A 17,149-nucleotide genomic window follows, 5' to 3' on the forward strand; every position below is an offset into this window, starting at 1 on the left:
CTGTGGGGGAAAAAATGTATCAACTGCAACTGTTTTTGATAATTGATACATTACAAACAACGTGTATCGATCTTTCTCCGGTTCAAGTAATTTTTAAAATTGCCATAGAAATTTACCAAAGCAATATGTTGCTTATCAATACAATATTATTACTATAAAACAATATATGGTAACTAATATGATGTATAGTGTTTATTTGGCTCTTAAGTAAAATCTTTTTTTTCTCATTTATATTCAGACAGCGTCTTGATTATTACGCAATTGACGTCCATTGTGGGATTTCCATCCTTTTTTGGCAGGAAAAATACTGTGTTTTATGGATTGTATGGCCCATTTAAAAGGTATTTCAACAGGTGAAAAACTGCATGGGTTACAATCTGGGACAGAGCAGGTAAAATAATGCAGTCATAAGGATAAAAAAGCAATCATTTCTTTATTTTACACATAACCCATTAGCATATATAATGTTAATTATTTACACATTGGAAATTAAACATTTTAAATCAATCAACCAATTACAGTGAAGTAATATTAGACATACAAACGCATACACTTCGGCCACAGTTGCGTTCATTCGGTTACAAGAAAACGTTAAAGTTTCATAAAGACATATATCTTTGATATCAGTGTGAACATAAAGTTGTGTCGTGTGCACTGAGTTTGATCCAGAAAAAAAAAAAATCCGTTTTATGGCAGACGATGGCATTTTGGCACCGCACCTGGATTGCGGCATTTCCGAGAGGCGCGTGAACGCAGCGCGGGGCCTGTAGCGCCCCTCGCTCCACTTCCTGTTTGGCTCAGTCAGCTGTCACCATCTGAGAGGCGAGAAGAAGAAGAAGAAGCAGCAGCAGCAGCAGCAGCAGCAGCAGAAGAAGAAGAAGAGGGATCAAAGACACAACGCACGCACGGGAGCGAAGATGTCGAGTTTCTCCGGCAAGTTCGGCGCGTACACGATGACACAGCTCAACGAGATGCTGGAGGACGACGACAAACTCACGACAATGGTGCAGGAGATGGACGAGGTACGTGTGTTACTGCCGCCGACGGCCCCCTGTTCCCCGTCACCGGTTCGTCTCCCTCGGCCCCTTTGTTGTCGCCCCCTTCCCGATGGTACCCCCCCCCGGAAACAGTTGGCTCGAATCGCGATGTTAAATAGTGTCGTCGGCCGAACTTTAACGTCGCTAGCAGGCTCAGTTAACCTTGGCTCGGTGGGGGGGTGGTGGAGGGGAGGGGGGGGGGGGGGGGGGAGCATTGTCTCAAGTTTTTGCTACACGAGGACTCGCAGTTCGCGAGGTTTCTGCCCCAGAGAGCTGCGCGTCGTCCGGGGGCTGATGCCCGGAGAGAGAGGGGTGGTGTCGGCCTGTGGACCTCCGCGCTCTTTGTCAGGGACGGGTGGTAGTGGTGTGACGGGTGGTGGTAGTGGTGTGACGGGTGGTGTGACGGGTGGTGGTGGTGGTGGTGGTGTGACGGGTGGTGGTGGGACGGGTGGTGGGACGGGTGGTGGTAGTGGTGTGACGGGTGGTGTGACGGGTGGTGGTGTGACGGGTGGTGGTAGTGGTGTGACGGGTGGTGTGACGGGTGGTGGTGTGACGGGTGGTGGTGGGACGGGTGGTGGTGGTGGTGGTGGTGGTGTGACGGGTGGTGGTGGGACGGGTGGTGTGACGGGTGGTGGTGTGACGGGTGGTGGTGGGACGGGTGGTGGGACGGGTGGTGGTGGTGGGACGGGTGGTGGGACGGGTGGTGGTGTGACGGGTGGTGGTGGGACGGGTGGTGGGACGGGTGGTGGTGGTGGGACGGGTGGTGGTGGGACGGGTGGTGGTGGGACGGGTGGTGTGACGGGTGGTGGTGTGACGGGTGGTGGGACGGGTGGTGGTGGTGGTGTGACGGGTGGTGGGACGGGTGGTGGTGGTGGTGTGACGGGTGGTGGTGGGACGGGTGGTGGTGGGACGGGTGGTGGTGGTGGGACAGGTGGTGTGATGGGTGGTGGTGGTGGTGGGACGGGTGGTGTGACGGGTGGTGGTGGTGGTGGGACGGGTGGTGGTGGTGTGACGGGTGGTGGTGGGACGGGTGGTGTGACGGGTGTTGGTGGTGGTGGGACGGGTGGTGTGACGGGTGGTGGTGGTGTGACGGGTGGTGGTGGTCGTTGACCGATTCAGGGGTTCGATCGCCGCCCGTCCGCTTCCGAGGAAAACGGTACTTCGCGTCGGATGCGAGCGACTCACTGGATTGGGTCGGGTCGTAAAGACACACACACACACACACACACGACTAGAATCATCAGACTGGAGTGAGGAACCGCTGCAGAGAACATTTAAAAAATATTGCGATACATATCGCGTATCACGATACAACAACAACATATGTCCCGATATCATTCATAGGCCATCCCTAGATTAGGGCTGGGCGGCGTCTCGAATATACGCAGGAGATGTATTAAATGACTACATGGCGAAGACGGCCACGACAGATTGTTTTGAAGTTTCAAATTGTCCCGATGGATAGACCGCCAATGGATATAATTGAGATTTAAGAGTGTTTCAATGCAGACATGGGTTGCGGGGACGACTGGAATCATCAGACTGGTGTGAGGGTTAAATTGTGCATTTAGAGGATATTTAAAAAATATGTCGATATATGTCGCGTACCACGACATAACAGAAATGTATCCCGATATTATGTATTGGCCATATCGCCCAGCCCCAGCCTAATCCTAACCTAGACCCGATTCTAACCCTAAAACCAAGTCTTAACCCTCAGTCAGCCCCTTGACGTTATGAGGACCAGCTAAAATGTCCTCACAGCGACGGTTTTGAGACGAAATTGTCCTCTCAACTATAGAAAGACACGTGTACACACACACACACACACACACACACACACACACAGGGGGTCATGTCTGGATTTGCCGTGGCCTCGCTCCAGTTCACCTGCTCTCCCACCTGCATCATAACTCGGCCCTTGTCGCGATAAGCACCTGATAAGCCTCCGTGATTACAAGCCACAGTCATCGGTAGGGGTTTTCTTTAACCACAGACATAAATTTGGTGTATCAAGACGAGAGGTCCCAGATTTTAGAGGGGTTTCTCAGACGGGATTTGTGCTTGTGATTATTGCCCCATGCCGCCGCTGCTCCTGCCAAAATCGTCATTTCCAGTGTGGGCCTTAATCTGCCCTGATGTCCTGCTGCATCAGCCCCAACAGAGCCCTGGCGTTGGAAGAATTCCCCGTCCCTGTACTGATCCTCACTCTCACTCTCTCTCTCTGTCCTTTTTCTTCTTTCTTTTTGACTGTAAAGTGCAAACTCCTCAGGAAACACTTCCCCTCCCCCACGTTCCCACCCTGAAGCTTGGACTCGGATCAGTTATTACAAACATGGAACTCACGTTGTCAGGGCACAGTGTCGCGGTCCTGGGACTTTGCACCTGAGCGCGAGGACGCACTGACGTCTCCTCACACACCAGAAACCCTCTGCTACTGTATGTGCACTATTGTTTCCCCCCCTTCGCAAGAAAGAAAGAACACAGCATGGTATTTTTAGCCAATGAATGCTGTGCTGTGCGCCGGCCCCTTTGTGTCCTCAGCTCTGTTTTTGATCCACACCCTGTCCGATTGTCTCCATGGTTTCGTTTTCCTCTCACCGTAAGTCGCAGAGAGGGAGGGGCCTGTGTATCGCCGTGACACAGCGTTTGGCTGTTGACTTGAGTTAGTCACGAGGTTATGACAGAAGTGGCCGAGTGAAGACATGCCTGAGCCAAAGGTGCAACTGTCTGGGGAGTTGTTTCTGAACGGCACGCTGGGTGGAGACAAAAGGTGACGGGCGTCAAAAGGCATTGGGTGAAACCCAAGAGCGCTGAGAAGCCCCCGAGTTTACAGCTGTTGTATATGGACTCACACACACACACACACACACACACACACACACCCCTCCCTCACTTGTAGACACACATGCTTCGCCGCAGGCAGTACTCGTCTCATTTGCGAAACTTTTGTCTTTTGAATAATGCAAATGGAACTTCCAGGAAATTTGTTTGGATTCAGTGCATCCTTTTTTTCACGAGTTGGCCCTTAAATGTGTCGTACCTGTAAACAGGACACACTGTGTGCAGCCAACGCTCTGCTGCACGACTGTACCGGCTTCATGCGACTAGGGCTGCATCTGTCGATTATTTTCATTATCGATTCATCTGTGACCGCCTCCTGAGCTAAAAGCCAAATGATCATGATATGAAGACGACCCAGTTTTATAAAGACACCGGCTGATGTCTCGGCTCGTTCAAAGCTTCGTTGCGACGTGCTGCAGTGAGTTAAGATTAAACCCGGCGCCGTCTCTCGCCTTCGCCTCCTTATCTTTTCTGGGGTCGTCACTAATCCAGGAATGGGTTTTACAGTTATCTGAATTCAGAAGTGAAAAGATGTTAAAACAACTTGGTGCATGAATGCCTCATGGGCTGCGGTAGATTCCAACAGATACATGCTATAGATAAAGTTATAGCCCAACCCATACTGGGACTTTTGGGGCTGATATCGACATTTGACATTTAAAAAATAACCATCAATGAACCAAAACTAATTTTTAGAGCCCGACTGATATAACAGTTGATGGCTGATATTAGCCTTTCACAGACGTATCGGTATCGGAGGATATTTTAAGGGCCCGACCGATATTATCGGACAACTGATTTGAGCCTTTAAATGTGCATTTATGTTTACATTTTATGTAAAATAGACGTTTGTTCTAAGTTCTATGTATTTCGGTTGTATTTGTATTTTCAATTTATAGTTATGTATGATGCAGTTTATGGTTAAACTAAAGTATCAAGCCTCAATTACATGTCTTTGTCATAGAGGTTTGATAATGACACCTTAGGAATCATTGACAGATTTAAAAAAATATATATCGGCCAATGTCTCAGCCCCCAAAAATCCATATTGGTCGGGCTCTACTAATTTTATATAAGCACATAACATGATCAAACAGTTGAGCCAGTACTGGATATGATGTGGGTGCGTGGCGAGACGACCAATTTGATCCAGATCTGTTCTAGTCTGGATCAGGAACCATATTATTCTTCACTCAGGGTGATTGCTCTGAACACGGAGTCCTACAAACATCCACAGTCTAGTATCCAGTATCCAGTGATCACGCCTGCCGTAAAAAAGTTAGCCTACGTTAATCAGCTCCAGATGGACGATGACCCTGAGATTGCAGACGCCCCTGACACCTTCCAGTCAGCAGTGTGAGACATGGATTTTTTTTCATGCTCTCTCAAAAAAGACCACCGAAGCGTTGATTGGAGACTTGTTGCACGCCTACAGTCAACGGTATATGAATGTTGCTCACGGCTCTGCCCTTGTGTTTGAGGTCACTACATATAAACAGTACAAGCTGCTGGTGGACCTTCATGTTTTGTACAAGAATACGTTGGTTGGAGTTCTCGCAGGATCGTCCACCACCATAACTCCTTTTATTGCTGACAGTATTACAGTGTGTTGTCTAATATCTTAGGTTTGTGCTCCTTCCTGACTGTGAAAGATTAAATATTTTCGCAGTCTGGAGGAAACCATCTTAAAATGAGCTTTGTCCAGTATTTATTTAAAAAAAATTTTTTTTTAGAGCAGATTAAAGCCCAATTTTAGCTTTTCATAAGCTTTATCCTAAGCTTCAGAAATAATTGTTACTAATATACAAACTTGGACATTCATAGTTGAGAAACTCTCTCGTGGTCTCTGGCGGACAAACTTTGTCACGGTGAAATTATTTCTTCATGACATCAAACATGGTTTGTCATTTTTTCTTACCTCATTGATCAACGCCTACATTTATATACCTGAATATTACGTCTGGTTTGTCAGTCTCGCTAGAAAAAAATAGATGGGTTTGGCCAAAAGTGGAGAAAACCTGTTTGTATTTTCTTTGAGTGGTTTTCACAGCAACCTGTAACTGACTGTCGGTCACTTCACCAGCTCTCCCTGTCCGCGGTCCAATGGGACGAGCTCTGCACCTACATCTCCTGTGATGATTCCTGTCCTTTCATGGCGACGGTGGAACGTCGGAGAGCGTTTCCGCCAGCAAACAATTATGTGTTTGGTTTGACAGAACAGGCCTGCAGTTATGGGATGCTATTTAAAGGTCTGCTCCTGCAGCGGGCCACGATGAATGAGCGAGTCAAGCTCTTGCAAAAGGGGTTCACACCGGGATACGATGGCTCAAGGTCTAGTGGTGGGAGACAATTATTTCGCCGCGCATAATGTTGCTTTTCCGCTTCAGTCCGACCACCAAAACACGGCCGGCCTCAGTCACTTTTAGAAAGGGTGCCACAGTCGTCCTCCACACTCGGGTTTATGTTTAGAATGTTCCTACGCGTTCACGCCCCTATCCTGGTCATATTTGCACTTCCGACATGTCAGCTGCTTGTGTGAAGTGAGTCATTTGAGAGGTAGCCGGGTGAGCTGCGTCTATTTAATCCTCCGCTGCTCTCACCGCGGCGTGTTGCTCTTCCCACTTGCTTAGTTGAGTTTACTTTAGGAGTTATTCTTTTCTGAATTGTGAAAAGAGCCCTATCGATGTCATCAGTGTAATCTCCTAAACTTTACACACTGGAGATGCAAAGTAATGATTGTATCTGAGGAACCATAGAGTCCGTCAAGTTCTCCAATTGTAATGGGGGAAGTTCAATATCAAATATGAAGAAGTAATGTGTTATTTCAGTTTTCCCTGTGCGGGTCACTGACGTCGACAAATGCTCCACATTAACAAGTTGTCTCTCACATCCTCTTTTAGCCCCTTTGAGCTCCATTATCTTGGTCCTTCACCCGACATATAGATACTTTATACGTGCAGCGTTGTCTCACTGCTCTCCGTGACATGAGAATTAGGGGTGTAGTGATTCTACAAATCGATGGTTCCGGTCAGACCTCGATGTATGATCCACGATTCGACTCGTACCTCCACTCTTTCTGTTTTGTTTTATCAGGGTTGGGGTGTTTTCGGTTACTGTCCATCTTAAGCTAAAGAAACTAGTCGTAACTTTCACCGCAGGCGTGATCAATGGATCAAGTGGGTTGGGGCATGATCACATTTCTGTTTTCCAATGTATAGGCATTGCCCATTGAAAAAATTAACCTATATCAGCCGACCACTGGTTATTTATCTTTGCACAGAATCCTGGTATCTCAGACTTAGAATTTGAACTTCGGGCAAAGTCTTATTCCAAATCAGCTTCTTGTCGTCGTCGCCATCACCACTGATGACGCCTCCTCTCAGTCTCCATGTAGGAGCCCCAATAAGCCCTGATGGTGGCTGTGACCAAAATGACTCCCTATTTACTTTGTAGGCCATTGTCAGCCATCAGTGTATACACTAGAGCTATAGTTCTTTAGAATACTTTACCCATGAGTGATGAAGCAAAAATGGTAATTATAACTCTGTGTCTGAAATCTCAGTGCACCGTTCACCGTACCCGGTATTTATTATATAAGGAATGGTGGCTGAGTCGGCACAGGGGCAGTAGTTGAGTCTGTGGAGATTCTCATTTGTCCCAGGTCATAGTTTTTCGCGAGGGCGTTGAATCCGGAGCAACCGGACTTGGTTGCAGTTTCTTGAAGACGTTTCACGTTCATCTTATTCGGTTCTCGGATAAGAGGTGAAACGTCTTCAAGAAATGACAACCAACTCCGGTTCTCCGTGCTGAACTAACCCGGAAGCACCTCTTTTTTTTTCTCCATGTCATCTACGGGGCTCTGTAGTTTAGAGACTTGTTGTAAGGAGAAGATGCAGAGTTTGTACAATTCCATGAATCATTTGGTGTCATGTTTCTAAATGCGTCAAGAGGATTGTGGGAGTTGTGTGAAACCTGGCGGTGGAAGCGCGATGACTCATTGCTGATATTCACGACAATGACTTTTTCCTGTCTGCGTCTGAGCAAAGGATTCCTCGTAGAGAAAGATTTCTTCCAGGACGCAAGAGAGAAGTCTCGTGTCTTTGGACTGCCACGATAAAAGGCGACGCACTAAAGCCACTCTTTGTGTTTCCTCTGTGTGCAGATGCAGGACGTCCAGCAGAGCAAAGCGAAGACGCTGGTCAACAACCGGACCCTGGCCGAGCAGAACCTGGACCTGCAGCCCAGACTGGAGCACAAGAAGGAGCAGCTCACCAAGCGCTACAACTGCCTCCAGGAGAACTTCGAGTCCTATCAGCTTCGCAAGTCCACCCTCGGTACGGCAGCAGGGCACAAGCCATAGAGCGGGACCGAGAGATTTCTTAATGATCAGTTTTAACTCACCGTCTTGAATTTTTAATGTTTGCCGGCTCTTAAGAAATTTCAACGCCCTCTCATCTGCGAAGTCCTTGACAACTGATACGTGAACAAGGTTACGTGGGCAAAGTACACACCAACCGGCCAACCCCACAAAAGCTATACAGGAGAACTTCAATAATTGGTTGATTAATCAATTAACTGTTATGGCAATCTCTAAATTGTTCCACCAGGTTTTACAACAAGGAATGCCAAATATTCTCGAAGGGTAAGCATTTTGCTGCCTGCATTTCATTTGAAGTGACGTTCTGACGAAAATTAAAGAGTACCGTGACCATTTTTGTAATGTTTAACTTTTCATAGACTAAACTATTAATCTATTGATTGAGAAAGTAATCAGCAGGTTAATTTGTATTTAAAAAAGCAATTGTTCGTTGCAGCCGCACAGTACAGTTTACTGTTGATGTACGGAAAAAACAGCAAATCGTACATTTTTGAGAACGTGGATCCATTTTTGAACCAAGTAGTTACCAAGTAGGTTTGTTGTCGGCCAGGCTTCGTCTTTGTATGCTGCTGTTATAATTAAATCCACACGCTCAAAAAAGAAATCCTGGCATTCAACAGTGCATGAAAAATGAATCACATCAAAAGAGCGTCCAGTGTGATAACACTGATCACAGTCCAGTTGAACATGAACCTTATCTTACTTGTCGTAACCATGGGATGTTGAGGTGTTACGTGATGTGTTGTGTGTTTTTTCCACCCGGTTTGTTCATGTTCTGTGTGAACACGCGCTGCAGAGACCTGTTTCACCAGTCCCCACGTTTCCCAGTCGAAGGCTGCAGCAGCGGCGGCGGCGGCAGCAGCAGCAGCATTAGCAGCAGCGGCGGCCCCATCACCAGGCGCCCTGTCGTCATGCTGCTGCAGCAGCCGCTGCAGTTGAACGCTGAGCGAGTCTCCAGACCTGATTCAGATCTCCGCTCTGTGGGACATTACAGGGTTTACAGGGCCGCGGCGCTGTACTTCCTAGGGTGTGGAGTAGACGGAGTGACGATACTTGTGACCTTGTTGACGCCGTGGTTGCCAGGGAGCCCTCTCAAAATAGCATACCACTCACTACTCGGCTGATAAAAAACTCTGCCTCCCTCTCTGCAAGGCCTGCAGACTCTGGAGGGCTTTTCTTGTTGTTGTTGTTCTACGTTCACACAGACGTTGAGCCTGTTGTCTCGTCGGTTGAGGCTTCCATGCAGTAGTGCCGTCTTAACTCTGACCGGTGTGCTAACCTTCCAAGCCCCCGACCTAGTGGAAAGTGTCCGGAAGTCTGTCGTTTTGTTTGCTGTCAGCGAGCTATGGCTTTTCGTCAAATGTAGGTTACCCGGTTCCCCCTCGTCCCCCCCCTCCCCACCGCCTTCTATGCGTTTGCCGTCCTAGTTGTGGATTTGCCGTGGAGCAGCTGGGGACAGGAGAGCTCTGCGAAAACATAGCCGATTGACCCAGATGATGACAGATGTATCCTGCAGTGGCTTGCTTTGCAGTTGTTGGCATACAGTTGCATCATCAGCAGCCCCGCCACTGCATTAGCCTTCACTGTCCATTAGGCTCCGGAGGCCAAAATGGCGAGTAGCCGCCCCTCACCACCACCACCATGCAGTGCCTCAGAGAACAGGAGCCCCACAGTGGGCCATTGTGCTGCCCGGCAAGCGGGTGTAAAACAGCCACAGTGGGCGGGAGGGAGGGAGGGAGTGGTGGACGATGATGGGACCGGAAGGCAGGAAAGATGGGAGTCTGGGAGAGAGACCGGTCGTGAGGCAGACCCCCCCCCCCCAAAAAAGTCCCCCCTCAGACTCACAGCTGAGGTCCAAGTGGATTCATTTACTTAATGTCTGTCTCATGATCTGCGGGCCCGGCCTGTGTGTTGTGCGCTCGGACGGCTCCCCGCTCGGCTGGAGAATCGCAGCTTTGTGTGTGGGAGTGAAGTGCTGCTGATAGGCCTGAGAGTCCAGCCGGTCGTGGAAGAGGGGAGTGAGACGGAGAGGAATGGGAGTTCACCCCGGCGGGAAAAAAAAGGGGCTTTTGTGTTCAGAGCGCAGGCTTCGGTCTGTGGAGGTTTTCTATTCAATTTGTGCTGTGACGGTGAAATTTGGCAAACCCATCATGAGGTTTTGGGAGCGATAAAATGTTGGTTCTCCAGCAATGTGGCCAATTTGACAGAAATTTTGGTCTGGCACTGTTTCTGTAGTCCCTCCAAACTATTTTTCATGGGCTTATTACACGCATTTGATCGTTTCTTTTGATGCTTGCCCCTCACACGTCAACTTGTTGACACTTTTTCTATCAAAAAACGCAAGCAGGCTGACGCTGCAATGTCCTATTCCATAACAGTTTTTTTCCCCGGAAGAGCCGCACCAACGGTGTGTGTGTGTGTGTGTGTGTGTGTGTGTGTGTGTGTGTGTGTGTGTGTGTGTGTGTGTGTGTGTGTGTGTGTGTGTGTGTGTGTGTGTGTGTGTGTGTGTGTGTGTGTGTGTGTGTGTGTGTGTGTGTGTTCACGGCTGCTGGGCAGGTGAGGGCAAATGTTCAGACAGCTGGCAAATGCCTGGAAGCCTTGTTGTGGGGAACGCTGTACCAGACTGAGAGGGGGGAGAATGTCGCCCGGCCATACATTTGATCAACACCTGACTGTTGTTTTTGTTCTTTCCATATTTCAGTTCGCCTCTCACCATCACTCATGTATGGCCCGTATTTAAACAGGGAAGCTGTTAAATTCTTAGGTAACATACCACCGACGTAACAGAGGAGCTTTCATAAGCCAAAACTCATGTTGCCCCTGAAGTACAGTACGCTGATCATTAACTAGTGATTGTATTTCTTTTATTATTTTCCATTAAAGCAAAGAGCCGGGCGGAGCTGAAGATAATGAACACGGATAAAGGACGTTCGAGCGCAGAGAACCCCTTTTTGAAATTGTAAAAACCTGAGCTGACCTATATTAAACTCCAGTGTCCAGTGTGCATGAATTATTTAATCCAGATCTTTGTTCACTGGGTTGCCAGGCGCACGGAGGAAGCCGCGAATTGGCAAATCACGTTCGACTGGAGTCTCTGGTGTAATTAGAGATCGTCTGGGCTCGGTGCAGGTGAAGCCGGCGGTGGAGATCCGTGACTGGCTGTGTGTCACCGCTCTCATTGTCAGCGCGTTTGCAGGTCTCGGCCCCGGTTGGTTTTGACTTTTCAATCCTGCTCAGGGACACAAACACAACAGGCGTCCTCCTTAGAGACGCCGGGCTGGTTTCAGTTGACTCAGTGGTTCACAAGCAAACACGGGCTGTTTGGACGACTGCGAGGTTCCCCCCCCATCCCGCCTCCGCTTTGTGAGTCGCGCTCATTAAAACCTCCGTTATTGCGACACTCTCACAGAGTGAAGGAATTTTTTTTGTGTGTGTCTTTTACTGGTAAGCGAGCTCCTCGGTCAGTTGATTCGGTCTCGGATCACACTCGCTGCGGAATTTCCAGGCTCCGGAACACATCTGTGCTGCTTCTAGCGCTTTGTGAACAGTACACAAGAATCTTGTGACTCCAGTGTGTTGAAATTAGTTTGTTTTTTTAAGAAGAGGTGAGGACTTGTCGTATCGTAATGGTACAAGAAGGGTCTTTGTCACAAGAGCTACCACAGTTTATGACACAACCAATTTCGAGCTGCAACAGTTAATCGATTAGTAATCGACTACTAAAGTAGTAGTTTTTATGAAAAAGAAATTCTCTGATTTCAGCTTCTTGAATATGAATATCTCCTGGCTTCTTTGCTCCTCTGTGACAGTTAACTGAATATCTTTGGTGTGTGGACAAAACAAAACATCACGTTGAGGTTTTGGGAAACACGATCGGCATCTTATGACCTTTTACGAACCAAACAACTGACAACAAGCGAGAATAATGGACAGATTCATCGATAATAAAAAATAATCGTTAGTTGCCGCCCTACACAGATTTCACTAACATATTCAACTTAGCTCCATCACAAGCATCTTAGCATGAAGAGGATCACGATCAGATTCACAATGTGTCCAGCGTTGCGTTTACTGTGCGACACTGCGTGCCAACACTTTATACGTACGGCATGAGAATACTTTGCTCGGTGCTGAATACTAATATTTGTGTCATTATTCTGTCTTGTAATTCAACAGACCACAATTCAGGCAACACCTCCCTGGACACGTTGCTGGCCCTGCTGCAGGCGGAGGGAGCCAAGATCGAAGAGGAGACGGAGGTAAGCGTTGCCACTGCTCTCTCTCTCTCTCTTCCCCTCAGCGACACACCGGTTAGGTAATTCCTGTACCTGCTTTTCCAGTTGTGCCCTCCCACAGAGGCCTCGTTGTTCAGTTCTCAGGTCGGCTGACTAACGCTGCCGCCACAGTTTTGACGTCCCGGTCCTTTCAGCGTTTCTGAGATATCAATCAGACCGTATCAAGTTCCCCTCTGTTCAGTGGTGGTGACGGTGGGAAAGGCCACCTGGGGTTTGTTGATGCGCCACCGTTTGTAAAAAACCTCCTGAACTCTGGAATCACCAGCAGGGAGCGTGTCAGAAAAAAACCACCTCGCACATCAGCAGGTTCATTTTTACGCAAAGAATCACATTTCTCAATTTTCACAACATGCGTGTTGACGATAACGTCTGTCACGATTTTGGTTCTGATTCAGGGAGCTGCGCTTGATTTATATCAACTCACAGAAAGCAACAAAAATAGGATTTGACTCTTTTACACTCAGTGTAATGAATATCCCACTCAAAATCACAGTATTCGTTTCTGTTTGAACTGAATTCCATTGAAAATTATTATAAAGTAGTTGTAGCGGCATTGAGTCACATCAGCTCTGTAAGGAAGGAAGCTGTTGACCGGTTGTGCGCAACACGTCAACACGTCAACATGAGTGTTGTGTAACAGCATTCTCAAGTAATAACTGTTGTGTGACAGGGCATGCAGCGAGGAAAGCTTTGAGAATTTCGGTGCGCAACGAGGGTAACAATGGCAGCGACGTGCGTGAAATGAGAGACTTTGTGCCCCGGTGCATGCTGGGAAGCTTTCCCAACACCTGAACCACACAATGGCCGTAGGGTTGCTATGACGGGAACTGACAGTGACGCTCTATTAATGCAGCATGAATAAATAGTAAAAATTGTGAATTTAAAGCTGCAGTGTGTAATAGTTAGGAGGACTTACTGACCGCACCGCGCGACACTGCGAGTGCAGTCTGTGAACGTCACTCGTCGCAGCCTAAAGGGGCAGTAAGTGATACTGGAACAAGCTTGTTTCTCTCTCTGTCGTTATTGAGATGTTATTGCTCTGGCCGGCCGAAACAAGCTCTCTCCAGAATCGCTTACTGCCCCTTTAATGCAGCATACATATTCTGAATTTAAATCTGACATTACACTTGTTATGGTGTTGCTAAAATTATTAGCAAAAAAAAAAAAAAAAAGCTTTTAAAATATTAACTCTGTCTCTAAAACTGTCCCAAATCTCCTCACCCGTCAACAGAATATGGCCGATTCGTTCCTGGATGGCGACATGACACTGGATGCCTTCATCGACGCCTATCAGAGCAAGAGGAAGCTCGCCCACCTGAGACGGGTGAAGATCGAGAAGCTGCAGGAGATGGTGCTGAAGGGCCAGCGGCTCCCCCAGGCGTCGGTGCCTCCCTCTCGGTCCCAGGACGTATCGGCGGCCGGCTCCTACCTCGTCGACGGCAGCAACGGCTCCTCCCCCGTCGCTCAACCCAGGAGGCAACCTCCTCCTCCTCCCTCCCAGCCAGCTCCAATTCTCCATCCAAATCCGTCCCCGGCCGCTGCCTACCAGCCTCCCGTCTTCTCCTCGGCGATGCCGTACCCGCCAATCCCTCCCCGAACGGGCCAGCCCTTCCCCAGCGTCCCCTCTGGCTACCCCAGCCACTTCCTATCTCAGTATCCCCCGGCTCTGCCGCAGAGGCCCTCGCCCCGCATGACCCCGCAGCCCGGGTTCATCATGCAGTAGATGAAGTCAGTTTCCACTCGGAGGTCGCAGTGCGTGTCGTGGACTTCTCACCACTGGGACCCCTCTGAGAACTGATTGTTTTCTGTGTCGTCCGCCTTCTTGGATTACGACCGATCCCAACACAAGAAGGCGGACCCGCGCCTGCCTGGTCTGGTCGCGTCCAGATCTCCCAATAATCTCTGTGGATCCGTGCTCACCTCTTCACTCCCATCAACACTCCCAGCTAACAAAACAGACGGGAAGAGATCGGCCTCCACTCTCCCTCCGGGGGGAAGAGCCTCCCCCCCGCAGGTGTCAGGCTACGGGTCAATGAGCCGGGACTTGTCCTTCATCGGCGCTGTCCGTCTCTAGGCGGCGCCCCTGCAGCTCCGCCGGCCCGTTACTTTTCAGTCTCTCCGCTCCCTTCACACATATTCCTCAAGCTTTTTTTTAAGGAAGCGTTTTAATCACTCCAAACAGGGTTCGACTTGTCTTTTCCACCTGCAGCGTACTGATTCACTGGTATTGTATATGCAAACAAAGAGACCCTGATTACTGTGCAGTTCTGATGAGAATTTCATTTCCCAGAAAATATATATATATATATATATATATATATATATATATATATATATATGTATATATATTCAGCCGAACTGCATCTATGCTGTGATTTTTTCTTCTTCTAATTATGTATATATATATATATAAACATTCACAAGGTACATAGAAATATTTCAATTTCAGCATCTTTTTATGATCCAGTACTAATGGAGTTATGATAATAATGATAGACTGATTAACGTGTAACGGGAGGGCTTCGGTCAGCGTGTTCAAGATGGCTGACTCCCGCACTCGATCCGTCTCAGGGCGGCCGGAGGAGAGCGTCCGTAAACTGATCACTAAGCCTTTGGAGCCTGAGATGAAGGATTTGTGTACAGTACGCTTCACACGCGTGTTGTTGTTTTCTGTGGGTTCGTGTCAATGATGATGATGATGATGATGATAATGATGATGATACAACACTCCTCGTTTATGATGTCCACCGTGTATAACGCCCTCCGACGGGACAGTTCGTTGGTCCTCACACACGCGGTTCTGTTTGGTTCTCTGCAACACCGGGCACCAAAGACTTCCCACGGCACATTCGGTTCAAAGTGTTTTGCTTTTTTTGAATATACATATTTACAAGTGAACCATTTAGTGAGACACTCCTGACGTATCCTTTCGTGTGTTCTTGAGCTGAAACACTTTGCGAGATTTGTTCAAAGTCGGTCTTGCAATGGGAAGAAACTTCTTCTTTCCTTTTTGTTTGTTTTTTTAAATTCTGGTGCGAACCCCCTCCTCTCTACTGCTGTCGCTGTGCACTGAAGAGCCACGAGTGCCTACGTTCCGAAGTGACGTTGATCACGTCCTGCTGATTTCTACATGATTCCTCTATGCTCAGAAGTAGAGATTAGCCCCCCCCCCCCCCCCCCCCCCCCCCCCCCCTCCATCCCGTGAAATGAAAAACTGACCAATTCCTCCCCTGCTCTTGATTTCAGAAGGTAGAAGGTAGAGAACAAAAAAGGGGGCAGTGCCTCGCCGTCGGGTTCTGCTGAAGGCCCCGCAGAGAGACGAACTGTCCACGTGCCAGAGAGACGAGCGGCGCCCGCGGGGGCCGCGAGCCGAGCGGCGCTGGTGCTTCTCTTCCATTTCTTCCTCCGTTGTGTCGGGGTTTGCCTCGGGGGTGAATTCAGACACCTATGCATGTCTCGTCGACGTCGCCATTGCTGTTCCTTGACTCCTTTTTTGTTTCACTTGGGTAAAAATAACAGGGCTCTTAAATGTTTCGCCTCATATCGTTGGTGATTGTGGCCGCGGGAGGAGCGGCAGCTCAGCCATCGGGTCGTTGGCGAGTGCATGGCCTCCGCTCTCTGTTCAGGCTGAAGCCTCCTCTTCGGCACTTGTTCGTTTCTTTCTTCTGGCTGTCGAGCTGCTTTTGACATTTTTAACTGATCCACTGTATCCATGGTTTTATATGTGGTTGGTGATGTTTTCATTGTAGTGTTGTAGGTTATATTTCCGTTTAATGAATGTTCAAGTGGAATTTGACGCTATTTTCAAAGTTCAATAAATCTCCAATTTTTGTATCTGTTTGTTTCTGTTTATTACACACAGAAGAGCACGCCTGACGTCTCACCCGACGGAGTCTCCGGTAGGGCGGCGTCACGTCGCGTGAGGAGAGGCTGTGGTTTGCTGACGGGCAAACGGTCGAGTTTCTTTTTTGAAAATGAAACGAGACAGCCCTCTAGTGTTCTCGGGTTGGTATCGAACTAAGGTTTTCACTGAAACCTGTCAACTCATTTCATTTAATCTCTTCCAATGTAAAATGAGCTGTATTACTCATCAATTCTTTAAATATGTCCATTAGAGCTGCAACAGTTAATCGCCTACTAAATGAATCTCCAACTATCTTGATAATCGATTAATTGGTTCAAATTGTTTTTATGAGAAAAAAAAAAGGAGAAAATTCTCTGATTTCAGCTTCCTAAATGTGAATATTTTCTGGGTTTCTTTGCTCTTCTGTGACAGAAAACTAAATATCTTTAATGTGTGGACAAAACAAAATGTTAATCTCTGGGTTTTGGGAAACACAATCAACATTTTTCACCTTTTTATGGACCAAACAACTAATCGATTAATCGAGAAAATAATCGACAGATTAATCGATAATGAAAATAATACTAAAAGTTAGTTTCAGCCCCAGTTGCAGAATGGACATCTACTGGAATATGACTACACTACATTAATGTTGTGAAGAACAATTAGTGGTTTTGAATGCACCACAATTCCTGACATGTTGCATTCACGTCCTGTATACTAGGTATGGATAAAATATTAATAGATCCAT

General features: G+C 47.9%; 1 protein-coding gene across 1 annotated transcript; it reads left to right on the plus strand.

Annotated features, from left to right (window-relative positions):
* The first annotated feature begins 782 nt into the window (after positions 1-782).
* On the plus strand, positions 783-16,388 carry vps37ba (VPS37B subunit of ESCRT-I a). Its single transcript, XM_035639850.2, has 4 exons — positions 783-1,022; positions 8,044-8,215; positions 12,436-12,518; positions 13,786-16,388. Exons 1-4 carry the CDS (start codon positions 918-920, stop codon positions 14,275-14,277), a joined length of 852 nt encoding a protein of 283 aa, XP_035495743.1. The 5' UTR covers positions 783-917; the 3' UTR covers positions 14,278-16,388.
* The last annotated feature ends 761 nt before the right edge of the window (positions 16,389-17,149 follow it).

Source organism: Scophthalmus maximus, chromosome 3 (assembly GCF_022379125.1).
Source record: "Scophthalmus maximus strain ysfricsl-2021 chromosome 3, ASM2237912v1, whole genome shotgun sequence".
In the NCBI taxonomy this organism is placed as follows: Eukaryota; Metazoa; Chordata; class Actinopteri; order Pleuronectiformes; family Scophthalmidae; genus Scophthalmus; species Scophthalmus maximus.

Excerpts from the sequence above, each read along its gene's own strand:
- vps37ba (XM_035639850.2), top strand. The coding sequence starts at position 918 with ATGTCGAGTTTCTCCGGCAAGTTCGGCGCGTACACGATGACACAGCTC. Across the intron at positions 1,023-8,043 it reads TGGTGCAGGAGATGGACGAG|ATGCAGGACGTCCAGCAGAG; the intron begins GTACGTGTGTTA and ends CTCTGTGTGCAG. Across the intron at positions 12,519-13,785 it reads AGATCGAAGAGGAGACGGAG|AATATGGCCGATTCGTTCCT; the intron begins GTAAGCGTTGCC and ends ACCCGTCAACAG.